This window comes from Papio anubis, chromosome 6, assembly GCF_008728515.1.
Source record: "Papio anubis isolate 15944 chromosome 6, Panubis1.0, whole genome shotgun sequence".
Classification (NCBI taxonomy): domain Eukaryota; kingdom Metazoa; phylum Chordata; class Mammalia; order Primates; family Cercopithecidae; genus Papio; species Papio anubis.
This window is the reverse complement of record NC_044981.1, coordinates 156337403-156354007: the sequence shown is the minus strand read 5'-3', so window position 1 is coordinate 156354007 and position 16605 is coordinate 156337403. Positions and strand designations below refer to the sequence as shown.

General features: G+C 43.5%; 1 protein-coding gene across 1 annotated transcript; it reads left to right on the top strand.

Annotated features, from left to right (window-relative positions):
• The first annotated feature begins 364 nt into the window (after positions 1-364).
• On the top strand, positions 365-13763 carry SOD2 (superoxide dismutase 2). The gene is made up of 6 exons (XM_009206338.3): positions 365-541; positions 823-1025; positions 5489-5605; positions 8666-8845; positions 10255-10419; positions 13583-13763. Exons 1-5 carry the CDS (start codon positions 519-521, stop codon positions 10398-10400), a joined length of 669 nt encoding a protein of 222 aa, XP_009204602.1. The 5' UTR covers positions 365-518; the 3' UTR covers positions 10401-10419; positions 13583-13763.
• Positions 13764-16605: the final 2842 nt, after the last annotated feature.

Here is a 16605-nt window from a genome sequence, read left to right as displayed (position 1 = left end):
GTCAGGCCTCTGGACCCCGCGGCCGCCCCAGCGTAACCAAAGCTCAGGGGCAGGTGCCGCAGCCGCCTCGTGCAGCGCGATCCCCGCCGGCACCCGGATCTGGGGGAGCCGGAGGCAGGGCCTTCGGGCCGTACCAACTCCACGGGGACAGGGGCCGCCTTCCCTCGGCCGCGCGCCGCCCAAGTAAGGCAGACAGGCAGCGAGGTTGCCGAGGCCGAGGCTAGCCTGCAGTCCCCTTTCTCCCCTGCCCTGGGCGCGGGGTGTACGGCAAGCGCGGGCGGGCGGGATAGGCCCGGGGGCGCCCTGCGTGCCCCCCCGGTTGGGCGCGGCGGCGGCGGGGCGGGGCCCGCGGGGGGGCGGGGCGGCGGTGCCCTTGCGGCGCAGCTGGGGTCGCGGCGCTGTTCCCCGCGCTCTCTTAAGGCCGGCGGGCGGCGCAGGAGCCGCAGTTGTGGCTGTGGCGGCCTCTATAGCGGCTTCAGCAGATTGGCGGCATCAGCACCAACACCAGCACTAGCAGCATGTTGAGCCGGGCAGTTTGCGGGTGAGACGAAAGGGGACCCGGTGAAGTCCCCAAGGGCGAAGGGGCGCGCGGCGGGCAGGGCCTCCGCGGCGATGGCGACAGTGGCCGCACCGGGCCTGGCGGGGCCGGGGCACCTGCGGGCGGTTCTCCCGGGAGTGCGCGGCGCGGCGGCTGGAGCGGGGATCCGCAGGGAGGGGACGCGGGGTCTCGGGGGACGCCGCGCGCTGCCGTTCCTCGGCAACCCAGCCTGCGTAGACTGTCCCGCGGCGCGGACTGACCGGGCTGTGCTTTCGCGTCTTCAGCACCGGCAGGCAATTGGCACCGGCTTTGGGGTATCTGGGCTCCAGGCAGAAACACAGCCTCCCCGACCTGCCCTACGACTACGGCGCCCTGGAGCCTCACATCAACGCGCAGATCATGCAGCTGCACCACAGCAAGCACCACGCGGCCTACGTGAACAACCTGAACGTCACCGAGGAGAAGTACCAGGAGGCGTTGGCCAAGGGTAGGTTCCAGGCTGAGCGGCGGGAGGCAGTCCCCGGCAGAGGCGACCCCAGGGGAGCCGGGCCCCACACGAATGGGCCTCTCCGTGGGGGAGAACCCGCTTCGCGTTTGTACCGGTTCCGAGTTTTCCAGTCACAGTAGTCTCTCTGAAACACATGGTCTACCTCGTTGTAGAAGGAGTACCTCGATGGGTTTGAACACACTTCTGTCATCTCAGGGAACTTGGGGTCCTGCGAAGGAGTTTGTCTTAGTGTTGTAAGCCACATTCCGTTACCCATATTGCCAGCACTAGTGAATTGTAGGGCCTGAAAAGAAAGCTCTACTGTGTCACTCGTTTTTTTTTGCAAACTAAAATTGTTCTTGTTGTATAATGTGTTTTGGCGAAATGTTTGGTCTCTCAGGTAGGTGTGCCAGCCGTTTGCAGGAGGGCTGAGAGCGCCTGTCCACTGGTGGCCCAGACATCATCAGGTCCGCAAGTGTCTGTGAGTGTCTCTGAGTGTCAGGGTCACCTCCTGATAGAAGTGGGAGTGGCGCCTTGCTGCCAGGTCACACTGAGGTGGGAGACAGGAGGACACTACTCCGTGCTAGGAACCGTGGTCCTGGTCATCTTCCTGAGAGCAAACAGGGTCGGGAGTCCAGCCTAGGACTTGGAGACTCCCTGCGTCCCCAGCAACCCCGCAGGGGAAACTTCACTGAGCCCACTTGTTGACTTCAGGTGGGAGAAGAGGAGGCACACCACTGTGGTGTGCGTTACCAAAAAAGCAGTAACCTAACTGGTAAAGCAGTAACCTAACTGTGGAACAGTTCAGGATCTTTAGACTGGATACTTTTCTTGATTTCAGTTAGGGGTCAAAGTTCACAAGGAAAATAGCCCTTCAGTGGGAAACTGAAATCGGCTTGTTTTTATTTACTATTTACTCGTATTTGTAATGCAATTAAAAAATATGGCGTTAACTTTTTTTTTTTTCCCCTCAAGAACTTGGTTGGTAAAACCAGGGGTATGTGGACTTTTTGAGTCTGCGCCGTTTGTGGGTGTGTATGGGAATGTTATGTTTTAACGTTTTTTTTTACAAAATAGTAGTGTCCTCTTAATCTATTCGTTAGTGGTGTGCGCAAGGAAGATAATCAATAGTCATGTTTTCAGACTCTGTATTGCTTGGTAAGCTAGGTAGTACAAAGTGTTTACTTTTCCTTAAATGTTTTGAATTTCGGGGTTATGAAATTTGTTGAGTAATTTTTTACACAGTGACATCTTGTTGACTGGAGGCATCTAGTGGAAAAGTGCGGTATTTCAGCCTGATTGTGTTTGAAGTAAATGACTAAACTAAAAGAGGAGGAAGTTACCACATTCTGGAAGATTTGCTTGAGACAGATGAACCTTGAATTACGGGAAAAGGCCCCGTGATTTAGGAAATAACAAATTTGGGAAACATATAATGGGGAGAGACTGGGGAATACCCCAGTTGTGAAAGTAATTCCTGTAAGGCAACATCTGACACCCGGAAAGCTTTCTCTTTGGTATTTTAAAAACAACTTAATTTCAGTCCTTTACTTCTGGAATCAGAGCTTTACTTATGTAATACAACCCACTGGAAAAAAGCTTTATATTTTACTATATTGTTTATAAGTGAGTATCTGCAGAGCTTTCTTTTACTTAAACATATTTTTAAAATTATTAAAAAGATTTTCATGTTTGAAATCTTGGGGAAAAAAGGTAAAACAATATCATAATCTCATCACATGTAACTGATTAATGAATGTTTTTCAACCAAAAGCATTTGACTTTTATTATTATTTGAGGCAAAAACTAAACTGAAGCCAAATAAAATGTTGAATTTCAGAAAAGTGTTCTTAAAAGCAGATATGAAGCCCTCAATTTTTATTAATTTTAAAATGAGTAAGCAAACTGTAAGATGTTAAGATTATTAAATTATCTCTCATTAAGCATGTATCTTTCCCATTTGAAAAATTGAGTTACTATTGATTTATTAAAAAATAATAGAAAACTTACATTTATTTTTAGGGTGACTCTCAATCAAATTTAATAAGGGAAACACAGTTCTATAAGAAAATTATTTGTAAACCTAGCAAAGGAAAAAAAAAGTTGGTGTCTTTAAATAACCCTTCGAGATTAGCCGTGTATTCAGATATCACTTGGTCCTCTCCTCCTTTCTGAATTGCTGAACAACTGGAGCTTGTTTCAGAAAGCAGCATTGCCTATGTATGTTCCTTTTTTAAAAAATGTTTTTTAAAATTTTATCTAAAAAATAGATGGGGTCACACTATGTTGCCCAGGCTGTTCTTGAATTCCTGGGCTCCCCCATCCACCCACCTCAGCCTTCCGCAGTGCTGGGATTACAGGCGTGAGCCACCGTGCCTGGCTAGACATATGTTTTTGTTTGTTTGTTTGTTTGTTTGTTTGTTTTGATAACAGAATCTCGATCTGTCCCCCAGGTTGGAGTGCAGTGATGTGATCTCGGCTTACTACAACCTCCACCTCCTGGGTTCAGGCAATTCTTCTGCCTCAGCCTCCTGAGTAGCTGGGATTACAGGTGCACACCACCACGCCTGGCTACTTTTTGTGTTTTTTTAAGTAGAGATGGGGTTTTTCCATGTTGGCCAAGCTGGTTTGGAACTCCTGACCTCAAGTGATCCACCCACCTCGGCCTCCCAAAGTGCTGGGATTACAGGTGTGAGCCACCTCACCTGGCCTTGTATGTACCTTTTTTTCTTTTTCTTTTTTTTTTTTTTTTTTGAGACAGAGTATTGCCCTGTCGCCCAGGCTGGAGTGCAGTGGCGCAGTCTCGGCTCACTGCAACCTCTGCCTCCTGGGTTCAAGCTATTCTCCTGCCTCATGCTCTTGAGTAGCTGGGATTACAGGGACACGCCACCATGCCTGGCTAATTTCTGTATTTTTAGTGGAGACAGGGTTTCACCATGTTGACCAGGCTGGTCTCGAAATCCTGACCTCAAGAGATGTGCCTGCCTCGGCCTCCCAAAAAAAGTTCTGGGATTACAGGCTTGAGCCACTGCACCCGACCCAGACATATGTTCTTAATGTACACTTTCAGAACAGCAGTTGAGAACTTTTTCCAAAATGTAAGCTCCTTGAGAGCAGAGCTCTCAGTGGGTCTCTCTGTCCTTTACTTTGCTTCTCTTGGTATCTTGTGGATAATATGCATGAAATATTTATTAAACAAGGGGATTTCCATTTTTTTCTAATATTAATAGTTCAGTTAATCTGTAGCGTCTTGAAGGCATAGAAAAGAATATTTTATTTTGCCTACTTGTTTGACACGGTACCCATGCAGTATGCCAGGAGTTACAGGGCCTATCGAGAAGGAGTAAAGGGTCTGGGAGGGTGGCAGGGAATTGCTAATTCATGTATGGTGCTTAGAGAAGCCTTCACTGATGGGGTTGATGTTTCGGTGGAGACTTGAAGGAGGAACAGGAATGCAGCATGAGGCTGTCATGGGGAAGACTGTTCAGCAGAGGCAGCAGTGCTCAGCTAGCCTTGAAGGGAACATCCGAGTTGGTCATGTGAGTGCAAAAATGCCAGTGTGGCTGCAGCTGGGTAAGCACGTGCTCAATGACGGGGTCAAGTGCAGCGCCTCTTGGTAGTGAGAGTAGCTGAGTGGAAGCACCTAGGGTTCACTCCAGTGAGAAGGAGAGCTTTTGGAGAGGGCAAAGCCCATCCCCCTCCCAAAACTGAGGGAATAGTGGCACCAGTGCAGTGGGAGATACTGGTCCTCTGTACCAATGAGGTGGCAGTAGAGTTAGGAAGAAGGGATTGGGTTCTGCTTGTGCTGTATTTTGTCTTTCATTTTTCCCTGTGTGCTTTTATATAGATTGGATGTATTTTAAAGGTAGAGCTGGCTTTGCTAATGGATATGCTGGTGGATTGGATGTGGGGTGAAGGGAGAGGAGTCAAAAATGACATCAGGTTCCCAAGGATGTCCTGAGGGACAGAGCTGGCATTTACTGAGATCGGAGGGGACAATAGGAGGAGTTAAGTTTGGGGTTGAACATCAGGAGTTCAGTTTTGAGTATGTTGAGTTTCTTGTTAATGGGACTTGGAGATATTTCCCAATGAATGGTTGTCTGTCTTGAAAATGAGAGTTGAAAGTTTTCTGTACAGTCTGTGTGTTGAGCCATACATTTTGGCATTCTATTATTTTATTTGATTGTCCTCTTTGGTGTTTCATTTCCTGAAATCTCTTCTATCTAAAAGACCCTGAGCCTAGCAGCCAGGAGTGAATTTTCTAGCTTTTCCACCTCTGCTAGGCCCTTCATCATGTCTGAGACAAATAATTTTGGGGGGAGGTAAATTTTAGGACAAACAGGGATGTTATAGATAAGCTGGTCCCATTATCTAATAGCTTACAAAGAAAAAAATATAATGTATACAGTGGTTGAAAAAGTAAGAGTTATAAAAAAAAATGTGTTTGCATTTTAACTTTTCAGGAGATGTTACAGCCCAGATAGCTCTTCAGCCTGCACTGAAGTTCAATGGTGGTGGTCATATCAATCATAGCATTTTCTGGACAAACCTCAGCCCTAATGGTGGTGGAGAACCCAAAGGTTAGTATATATTGGTGCACCGTTATCTTCATCTTGTGCACAGTAGGAGTCAATGGTTGATTTACTTACGTTACCTTATACTTGTTTTTTTTTTTTTTTTGAGATGGAGTTTTATTCTTGTTGCCCAGGCTGGAGTACAGTGGCGCAGTCTTGGCTCACTGCAACCTCCACTTCCCGGATTCAAGCGATTCTCCTGCCTCAGGCTCCCGAGTAGCTGGGATTACAGGCGCCTGCCAGCATGCCTGGCTAATTTTTGCATTTTTAGTAGATATGAGGTTTCACCATGTTGGCCAGGCTGGTCTTGAACTCCTGACCTCATGATCTGCCTGCCGTGGCCTCCCAAAGTGCTGGGATTACAGGTGTGAGCCACTGTGCCCAGCCTAAGTTACCTTATTCTTACCAGAGGTATCATAGTGGCATATTTTTCATAACAACGAGTACGATAAAAGTTGTAACTTTCAAAAGGACACAAGTAGGAATGGAGAATGCATTCATGGAGTTAGGTCATAAGATTTTATGTTCACACACACATAGAATATCACATCAACTCCACCTTCTGGTTTCTGGACTGTACTACACATTAGGGAAAGACTGAGAAACTTTGTTTTATGAAGTTTCTTTTTGTTTTGAGACGGAGTCTTACTGTCGCCCATGCTGGAGTGCAGTGGTGTGATCTTGGCTCACTGCAACCTCCGCCTTTCAGGTTCATGCAATTCTCGTGCCTCAGCCACCCAAGTAGCTGGGATTACAGGCATGTGGCATCACTCCTGGCTAATTTTTGTATTTTTAGTAGAGACAGGGTTTCACCATGTTGGCCAGGCTGGTCTTGAACTCTTGGCCTCAAGTGATCCACCCACCTCGGCCTCCCAAAGTACTGTGGTACGGATATGAGCCACCGCGCCCAGCCTAAAAAAGATGAACTTTCTGTTTACTAGTTTCTAGGGCCTGGATTAGATAGTTAACCTTCTGTACCTTTTTTCATCTATGTGATACAGGGATAACAATGGTGTTGTTTTGAGAATTAAATTACAGTGTCATTTGCTATTTTTCACTCTTCCTAACTGATAAAAAGTCAGTTGTTCCAGGAAATTAGGTTTTCTGGGTATTTTTTAAAAGTGTTCAGGGAATGAGGAGAGGACAGGGGTGGATGGTCTTGTTCGATATCACTGTTTCCTTGACTTCCTGTGTAGCTTGTGGAGGCCCAGATGACTTCAATTATCTTCCTCACCCAGGGAAGGCATGAGGCCTAAATGTAGTTCTTCTCTCTTGTTTCTGGGCTCCGGATATGCACACTAAGTTTCTGTGGTTTTATTGTTCGTTTTTAATCAGTGTTATGGAAGGCAACCTATCTTACGCACTTGAAATAAGCAATTTCATTTTAAGGTAATGATGACTGAGGGGAGTAAGCATGGGAAACTGGGCAACTTTTTATTTTTGTTTTTGTTTATTATTATTTTTGAGATGGAGTTTAGCTCTTTCGCCCAGGCTACAGTGAAGTGGCTTGATCTTGGCTCACTGCAACCTCCGCCCACCCCGGGTTCAAGCGATTCTCTGCCTCAGCCTCCCGAGTAGCTAGGATTATAGGTGCCCGCCACCGTGCCCGGCTAATTTTTTTGTATTTTTAGTAGAGAAGGATTTCTCCACGTTGGCCAGGCTGGTTTGAAACTCCTGACCTCAGATGATCCACCCGCCTCAGCTTCCCAAAGTACTAGGATTACAGGTGTGAGCCACTGTGCCCAGCCAACTTATTTTTCTTCTGAGTTCAGTCTTCTAGACTATCAGTTAATACTTATGAAGTTTTGTCAGTTATCAGAATATCAGATATATTCATATGCAACCAATGGTTTTGGTACACTGCCATTTTTTTTTTTAATCTGTACCATTTCATTCCATCATTTGTGCTTACGAAGATGATTACTTTTAAACCCGTAGAATAAGAGAAGTGCGATTTTGACCCAGTTGATTTAGTTGATGTGACTAATCTAGAATTATATTCTGTATTGCTACAGAATAAAAGGGTTGTAGCTCTTAAAGTATACCCTTAGTTCAGTCATAGAGAAAATCGCCCATTTTAAAACAATGTAATCAAGACAGAAGGATCTGGGCTGCCTTGGATAAGAACAATAGCTTTATTCCCAAATAGAGACATAGAAAGAAGCAGGGTAGAAGTCAAGGGAAAATTTTCTATTCAGGGAAAAGAAAAAGCTAACAGAAGTAGTATTTCTTTCCTAACAAAAATAGCACAGTGAGTGGGGAAATCCCTCTAACATGATTCATTAAAAAATGTAAACTATGCAGCTGAAGGCCATTATCCTAAGCAAGTTAACCCAGGAACAGAAAACCAAATGCCACAAGTGGAAGCTAAACATGGGGTACTTATGGACATAAAGATGGCAACAATAGACACTGGGGACAGAGCAGGGAGGGAGAAAGAAGGGGAGGGGGTGAAAAACTGTTGTGTACTAAACTCACTACCTGGATGATGGGATCAATTGCACCCCAGACCTCAGCATCACATGATAACCCACGTAACAAGCCTGAGCATGTACCCTCTGAATTTAAAATAAAATTTGAACCGGGTGCGGTGGCTCATGCCTGTATTCCCAGCACTTTGGGAGGCCAAGGCAGATGGATCTCCTGAGGTCGGGAGTTTGAGACCAGCCTGATCAACATGGAGAAACCCTGACTCTACTAAAAACACAAATTAGCCAGGCGTCGTGGTGCATACCTGTAATCCCAGCTACTCGGGAGGCTGAGGCAGGAGAATCGCTTGAACCTGGGAGGCGGAGGTTGCAGTGAGCCGAGATTATGCCATTGCACTCTAGCCTGGGCAACAAGAGTGAAACTCCGTCTCAAAAAGTAAAAAATTAATAAAAAAAAAAAAGTTTAAAAAACGAAAACATGTGAATTAAAATTGTGCAACTTAGATCCAGGTGTTGCTTTCTGATGTCTAGTTTCTTGGGCCCTATGACAAAAATATTTTAATACATGTAATACAACATTTTTTGTAATTGTTGAAATCTGTTCATTTGTGGGTGTTTTTGGATTTTTTTAAAATAGGGGAGTTGCTGGAAGCCATCAAACGTGACTTTGGTTCCTTTGAAAAGTTTAAGGAGAAGCTGACGGCTGCATCTGTTGGTGTCCAAGGCTCAGGTTGGGGTTGGCTTGGTTTTAATAAGGAACGGGGACAGTTACAAATTGCTGCTTGTCCGAATCAGGATCCACTGCAAGGAACAACAGGTTAGATTTAAAAATTGTCATTTCATTTGGGAGAGATGCTCTGCTGTAAAGCATTCAACTAGAAATAAGGAAAACCAGCAGTGTTTTCACTTACGATCATGCAAATCTTAACAGATAACACTCAGAATCTTGTGTAAGTAAAAATGTTTTAGAAGTCCTGATATTTCATAAAATAAGTGCATGTAATTTTATAGGTACATTAACAAAAATGTTTTGCATTTATTTTTTTTTTTAAATTTTTTCTTTTTTTTTTTTTGAGATGGAGTTTTGCTCTTGTTGCCCAGGCTGGAGTACAATGGTGCGATCTCAGCTCACTGCAATCTCCGCCTTTTGGGTTCAAGCAATTCTCCTGCCTCAGCCTCCTGAGTAGCTAGGATTACAGGCATGCACCACCATGCCCGTCTAATTTCGTATTTTTAGTAGAGATGGGGTTTCTCCACGTTGGTCAGGCTGGTCTCGAATTCCCTACCTCAGATGATCTGCCCGCCTCGGCCTCCCAAAGTGCTGCGATTACAGGCGTGAGCCACCATGCCCAGCCTATTTGTTTATTTATTTTTTTGAGACAGATCTCACTCTGTTGCCCAGGCTGGAGTGCAGTGGTGCAATCTCGGCTCACTGCAACCTCCGCCTCCCGGGTTCAAGCGATTCTTCTGCCTCAGCCTCCCAAATAGCTGGGATTACAGGCAGATACCACCATACCTGGATAATTTTTGTACTTTTAGTAGAGATGGGGTTTCATCATGTTGGCCAGGCTGGTCTCGAACTCCTGACCTCAAGAGATCAACCTGCCTCGGCCTCCCAAAGTGCTGGGATTATAGGCATGAGCCACTGCACCCGGCCTAAGAGTTTTTTTAAATGAATGTTTTACAGTTAGAACCAAATTCTTCATTTACCTCACTTAATTTCTGAAACCACTGTGTCCTCCAACTGCTCTGTGTTCCCAAAGGTTAAAATTAGCCTTGCGGAGCAGAGCTGTTTTCTCATAAACCCCTGTGAGTGCCCAGACCCTTTGGAGGAGATTCTCAGGGGGCCTCTGCCCACTCCCACGGATGTAATACCCCCTTCCTGCTGCTCCTAAGACCACCATGAGGAAGGCTGAGAATTGGCTCTTGAATGAATTTGTTGGTATTTTTAAGAATAGCTATTAAAATACTGTTATTAATTTTCCTAAGTCTATTTTATTTATTGTTAGTATTTGTCACATTTTGTTTGTAAACAATAAATTTAAAATATTCTATAGGAATATTCATTCTTATCTAGATTTCCTATTTCTATTAAAAAAACAAGTGAATGAGATTGTTACAAAGGGTAATTTTGTATGGGTGGAATAATAAAAGTTGAACGTGAGAAGATGCAGTGTTTTAGACTGAAACTGATGGCTCATTCTTTTTTCCCCTTCTTTCTAACAGGCCTTATTCCACTGCTGGGGATTGATGTGTGGGAGCATGCTTATTACCTTCAGTATAAAAATGTCAGGCCTGATTACCTAAAAGCTATTTGGAATGTAATCAACTGGGAGAATGTAACTGAAAGATACATGGCTTGCAAAAAGTAAACCACGATCATTATACTGAGTATGTTAAGCTCTTTATGACTATTTTTGTAGTGGTATAGAGTGCTGCAGAATACAGTAAGCTGCTCTATTGTAGCGTTTCTTGATGTTGCTTAGTCACATGTTTCATAAACAACTTAATGTTCTGAATAATTTCTTACTAAACATTTTGTTATTGGGCAAGTGATTGAAAATAGTAAATGCTTTGTGTGATTGAGTCTGATTGGACATTTTCTTCAGAGAGCTAAATTATAATTGTCATTATAAAACCATCAAAAATATTCCATCCTTATACTTTGGGGACTTGCAGGGATGCCTTTCCAATCCTATTTCATTGCAGTTATAGAAAATCTAGTCTTTTTGCCCCAGTTACTTAACAATAAAATATTAACACTTTCCCAAGGGAAACCCTCGGCTTTCTATAGAAAACTGCACTTTTTGTTGAGTAATCCTCTGCAGTGATACTTCGGTAGAAGTCACCCAGTGGTTTTGTTATGGTCAAATGTTCCTGTATAGTTTTTGCAAATAGAGCTGTATACTGTTTAAATGTAGCAGGTGTAACTGAACTGGGGTTTGCTCACCTGCGCAGTAAAGGCAAACTTCAACAGCAAACTGCAAAAAGGTGGTTTTTGCAGCAGGAGAAAGGAGGATGTTTCTTTGCAGGGCGCCAAGCAAGGAGAATTGGGCAGCTCATACTTAAGACCCGATCTCCATGATGACTTCCAAGCTAGAGTTTTTAAAGGCAGTGGTAAATTTCAGGAAAGCAGAAGTTAAAGGCAAAATTGTAAATCAGTTGAGATCAGGTGCATTCAGGGTGGAATGGCTGTATACCAAAATTGTAAATCAATACATGAAGCTTATATATTGGTTTGGCCTGAAAAGTGAAGTGGGCGGGCTTACAGGTTATGGTGGATTCAGAGACTCCCTGATTTGTGATTGGTTAAGGAAGCAAAGCTTTGTCTAAAAACTTGGGGTCCACAGAAAGGAACAAAAAGGTTGGGCCAGGCCCCTCAGCAGGAAACTTAGAACAAAGAATGGAGGTCAGAGTTTAGTCCCTGGTGTTCCCCCTTATCTGACGTCTGTGTGAATCCATTTGGTGGGGGTCTGGGTTTCTGCAAAGTAGCTCAAGGACACATGTTAAGGATGTTTCTAGGAGACTGACTTCCTTGGCTATTGTTTGAAACTGTATTACCTTCTTGCTTATCAGGTTGCTCGTTTACTTCTCAGGGCCAGCTAGGTGCCTGGAATTTTCAGTGAAGGAACTCAAGATTTTCCTTTATTTCTGTGCTTGTGGGAATCCCCCTGGCACACCCCAAAGAGGGGTCCCTGCTCCATCTCACAGGGATCTTTTTTTATATTTGGCTTATCATGCATTTCCCATGTTGTTTCATCATCTCCCTAATTTCCTGTTTTTGAGTATTTCATTTGTTTCTAATTGTTATTACAGATCATGCTGGGGTGGGGTGAGTAACTTGTGCACATAGGTTTATCTCCTATTGGAATATTTTCTTTATATAGGCTTTTTTTTTTTTTTTCTGGAGACGGAGTCTTGCTCTGTTGTCCAGGCTGGAGTGCAGTGGCGTGATCTCGGCTCACTGCAACCTCCACTTCCCGGGTTCAAGTGATTCTCCCACCTCAGCCTCCTGAGTAGCTGGGATTACAGGTACATGCTACCACGCGCGGCTAATTTTTGTATTTTTAGTAGAGACAGGGTTTCACCATGTTGGCCAGGGTGGTCTTGAACTCCTGACCTCAAGTGATCCATCTGGCTCGGCCTCCCAAAGTGCTGGGATTACAGGCATGAGCCACGGCACCTGGCCTATATAGACTTTTCTCTTAAACCTATTTAGTAATGTTTTCCCAAGTTTATTTTTAATTTTTAATTTTTTCCCCAACCTTATTTTTCTATTTTTTTTTTAAGGAAAAATGGGGTAACTTAGCAGTTTCAATATTGAAGACTGAAGTTAAAAAAAAATTTAAATTCAAGGTACTTTTAAAATTCAATTAGAAAAGTAGGCTTTAAAAATTATTAGAGACGGGAGTACTGAAACTGTGTGTGTGTGTATGTGTGCGTACGCATGCTCGTGGATTGGAAAAACTTTGGAGACTGATGGCTTTTCATTATATATGTATCACAGTGAAACGGCTTTTATGTGTCATGTAAGATTACTACTTGCCTCTCTAAACAAGGTGGTGACTCTGTGTAAGTAGATGGGCAAGTGGAACCTTTTGGAAGATGAGCTTTTGAATATAAGTCGTCTGCTAGATCATGGTTTGTATTGAACTAACAAGGTTTGCAGATCTGCTGACTTACATAAAGCTTTTTGATTCCTACTAAGCTTTAAGATTTAAAAAATAATCAATGTTGAAATTTCTATGGGGCTCTATTTTTGCTTTGGCTTTCTGGTGAGAGAGTGAGGAAGCGTTCTTTCCTTCACTAAGTTTGTCTTCGCTTCTGGATAGACTGATTTTAAGAGACTGAGGGAATTTACAAACTAAAGAATTTAATCATCTGGTGGAAAAGGAGACTTTAAGATTGTAAAACAGGCTGGGTGGGGTGACTCACATCTGTAATCCCAGCACTTTGGGAGGCCAAGGCAGGTGGATCACTTGAAGGAGTTCAAGACCAGCCCGGCCAACATGGTGAAACCCTGTCTCTACTAAAAATACAAAACAATTTTAAAAAGATCGTTTAGCTCTGTTTTTCATAATAGAAATAGAAAAAGTAAAGTTGCCTTTTCTTCTGAAAAGAGCAAGTATTGTTCAGACCAAGAAGGGTTTTTGTGATTGAATCACCAGTGCCTGTCCTAGTCATAGCTGTGCTTCAAAAATCTTAGCATGATTAGTGTTGGAGCAAAACAAGGAAGCAAAGCAAATTCTGTTTTTGAAATTCTGTTGCTTGAACTATTTTGTAATAATTAAACTTTGATGTTGAGAAATTACAACTTTATTGTACACTTCATTGCAGCTTGAAATTCATGGTCTTAAAGTGAGATTTGAGTTTCTATTGAGCACCTTTAAAAAAGTAATACCAAACCATAAAGTTAAAATTGATGTATATTGAGTCATATCTAAAACCAGGTATAAACGTAAATTGTATTTCCTGTTTTAATTTCAGGGGAACTACTGTTTGGGAAAGCTATTATTAGGCAAATGTTTTAAAAATTACTGTTTCTCATTTTCAGTCATACCCTAATGATCTCAGCAAGATAATGTCCTGTCTGCTAAGATGTGCATCAAGCCTGGTACATACTGAAAATCCTATAAGGTCCTGGATAATTTTTGTTTGATTATTCATTGAAGAAACATTTATTTTCCAATTGTATGAAGTTTTTGACTTAATAAAGGAATCTGTCAACCATCAAAGAGGTCTGCATTATGCTTGCATGTCAAAAACATTAAAAGTCCTATAATGTTCTATCATTTTCACTGAGTTTCCGTGGGAAAGGAATCGTAAATAATAGGTAGTTGAAATACTACTTTTAAGACCAAGAACTCTATCTCCAGTCATATCTGTAATAACATCATCTGATAACATGAAAGCATAGTATTAGGGATATAGGACAAAACCAAAGTGTTTTTGCTGTTGTCACATACCACTCAATACTTTTATACCAGATTGTCCAGTGGACACCAGCTGGATGTCCTATAATTCAATTCTGATACTATCTACCTGGAATTGAAGTCAGATCCTACAAGTGGAGGGCTCAGACCACAAGACTGCCCCCACTTCAGATACCAATCGCAAGTCCCTGTACTTCTGACTGGCTATAAAATGGGGTTCCCATGACCCCTTCCTTGGTTTTGATTTATTTGCTAGAGCAGCTCCCAGAACACAGGGAAACACTCTACTTATGTTTACCCATTTTTAATTTTATTACTTTATTAAAACTACATGTTGGGTACAATACTAATTTATTGTAAAGGATATTTCATTTATTTATTTATTTAGAGATGGAGTCTCACTGCGTCATCCAGGCTGGAGTGTGGTGGTGCAATCTTAGCTCACTGCAACCTCCTCCTCCTAAGTTCAAGCGATTCTCGTGCCTCAGCCTCCCAAGTAGCTGGGATTACAAGTGTGCACCACCACACCCAGCTAATTTTTGTATTTTTAGTAGAAATGGGGTTTCACTCCGTTGGCCAGGCTGGTCTCAAATTCCTGACCTCAAGTCATCCACCCACCTCAGCCTCCCAAAGTGCTGAGGTTACAGGTGTGAGCCACCGCCTCTGGCCTGTAGAGGATATTTCAAAGGATACAGATGAACAGCCAGATGGGAGAGATGCACAGGGCCAAACATGTGGGAAGGGGTATGGAGCTTTCATGCCCTCTCCACGCCATCAGCTACCCAGAAGCTCATCTGGACCCTGACCCTTTGGGGTTTTATGGAGGCTTCATTATGTCAGCATGATTACCATTGGCCATTGACGATTAACTCAACCTGCAGCCCCTCTCCCCTTTATGGAGGTTGTGGGCTGAGGCTGGGAGTCTAAACTCTCCAATCTTGCCTTGGTCTTTCTGGTGAGCAGCCCCCCATCCTGAAGCTACCTAGGGGCTCCCAGCCGCCAATCATTTCATTAGCAAACAAAAGATACTTCAAGGGGTTTACAGCCAAGAGACCAAGCAAGGATTAAGACAATATATATATTTCTTATAAATAACATGATCACAAATAGTATTTTATATATTTCTCATAATAACTGGGTGTGGTCGCTCACACCTATCATCCCAGCTACTAACAGGCTAAGGCAGGAGGATCACAGGCCCAGGAGTGTGAGGCTATAGTGAGCTATGATTGTGCTACTGCACTCCAGCCTGGGTAACAGTGTGAAACCCTGTCTCAAAGTTCTTGTAGCATCTTAGAACATTAACCAACCACAGAATATTGCCTTCACTCTGAAAAAGTAATCATACTTTTACAAGATGTATTTTACATAAAGTTCTGGTGATATTTTACTCTGGTCATTGGAATATAGGAGCTTACGACCTGGTACCACTCTTCTTAGAGTGGTATACTATTTGGTATAGTACCGGCATACTATTTGGAAAGGGATGTTAAGTTGGCATGACCTGTCTAGGGTGAATTCATGCCGTCTGCTTTCATCGTGGGCTTTATAGTAATGAGAGTGCTTCTGTTATCAAGATGATTCTGGGACACGTTAAAAAAATGAAGATGTCTCAGTTTGTGAAAAGGAAGGAGCATGAATGCTTTCAAGTTCCTGTGACATGCTCGTCATCTTTCAGTGTGTCTCATTGTTGTACCCAGTAGTCTCGATGCACAGTGTCACGGGTGATTCCAAGTTTGTCTCTCTGCCCACTATAACATGTGCTCCATGAAGTCCCAGGACATGAGGTTCTTGTTCATTTGTGCGTCTGGGTCCGTATCCAAGTATTAAACACTGTGACTAACTGTATTTATCATTTTGTAAATATGGGTATCCCCAAGGCTCAGAAGTTAACACAGCATATCCACAGAGAGGTTTGACAGCATGGCTGTGGTGACTGGGAAGGCCTTATGCTTGCTCCTCCTTCTGCTGCTTGCCTTTGTGTGGGCATGGAAAGAACACTGAATTAGGTACTGGAAGGCCTGGGTCCTGGTCTTGGAGATTTTACCAAAGCACCTGTGGGATATTGGTCAAGATGCCTGGTTTTGGTCCTGCTCCTTTGCTGTGAAAGAGAATCTTAAGGTGCCAACTCTGGCATTTTATGGTTTTCTCTGTGTATTTACTATGATTATAGTGGATAAGTGGATATTGATATTATTAAATCGTCATGTCCTTTACAGAAGACATACAACTTACATCCTTTAAACAAAGTTCTCCCACCAGTAGGGTACGCTTGCTGGTAGTGCTCACAGCCGGCACCATTCTTCACTGGGGCTCAGAGTGGATGCCCAGAGGAAAAAAAAAAATGAATCTTTTAGCTCCTAGTTACTGTTAGCATTTTTACCAGAAAACAATTTTTAAAATGACACAAATAAGTCTTCACCTATCAAGGCTGAGTGTGGTGGTCTCTACTTGTAATCCCTGTACTTTGGAAGGCCAAGACAGGAGGATCTCTTGAGTCTAGGAGTTTGAGACCAGCCTGGGCAACAAAGCAAGACCCCGTCTCTACAAAAATTTAAAATTTAGCTGGGCATGATGGCACACCCCTATAGTCCCAGCTACTTGAAAGGCTGAGGTGGGAGGATCCCTTGAGGTCATGAGTTGA

Coding starts and splice junctions, on each gene's coding strand:
- SOD2 (XM_009206338.3), top strand. CDS start 519: ATGTTGAGCCGGGCAGTTTGCGG. Junction 1,026..5,488: donor CCAGGAGGCGTTGGCCAAGG/GTAGGTTCCAGG, acceptor TTAACTTTTCAG/GAGATGTTACAGCCCAGATA. Junction 8,846..10,254: donor TCCACTGCAAGGAACAACAG/GTTAGATTTAAA, acceptor TCTTTCTAACAG/GCCTTATTCCACTGCTGGGG.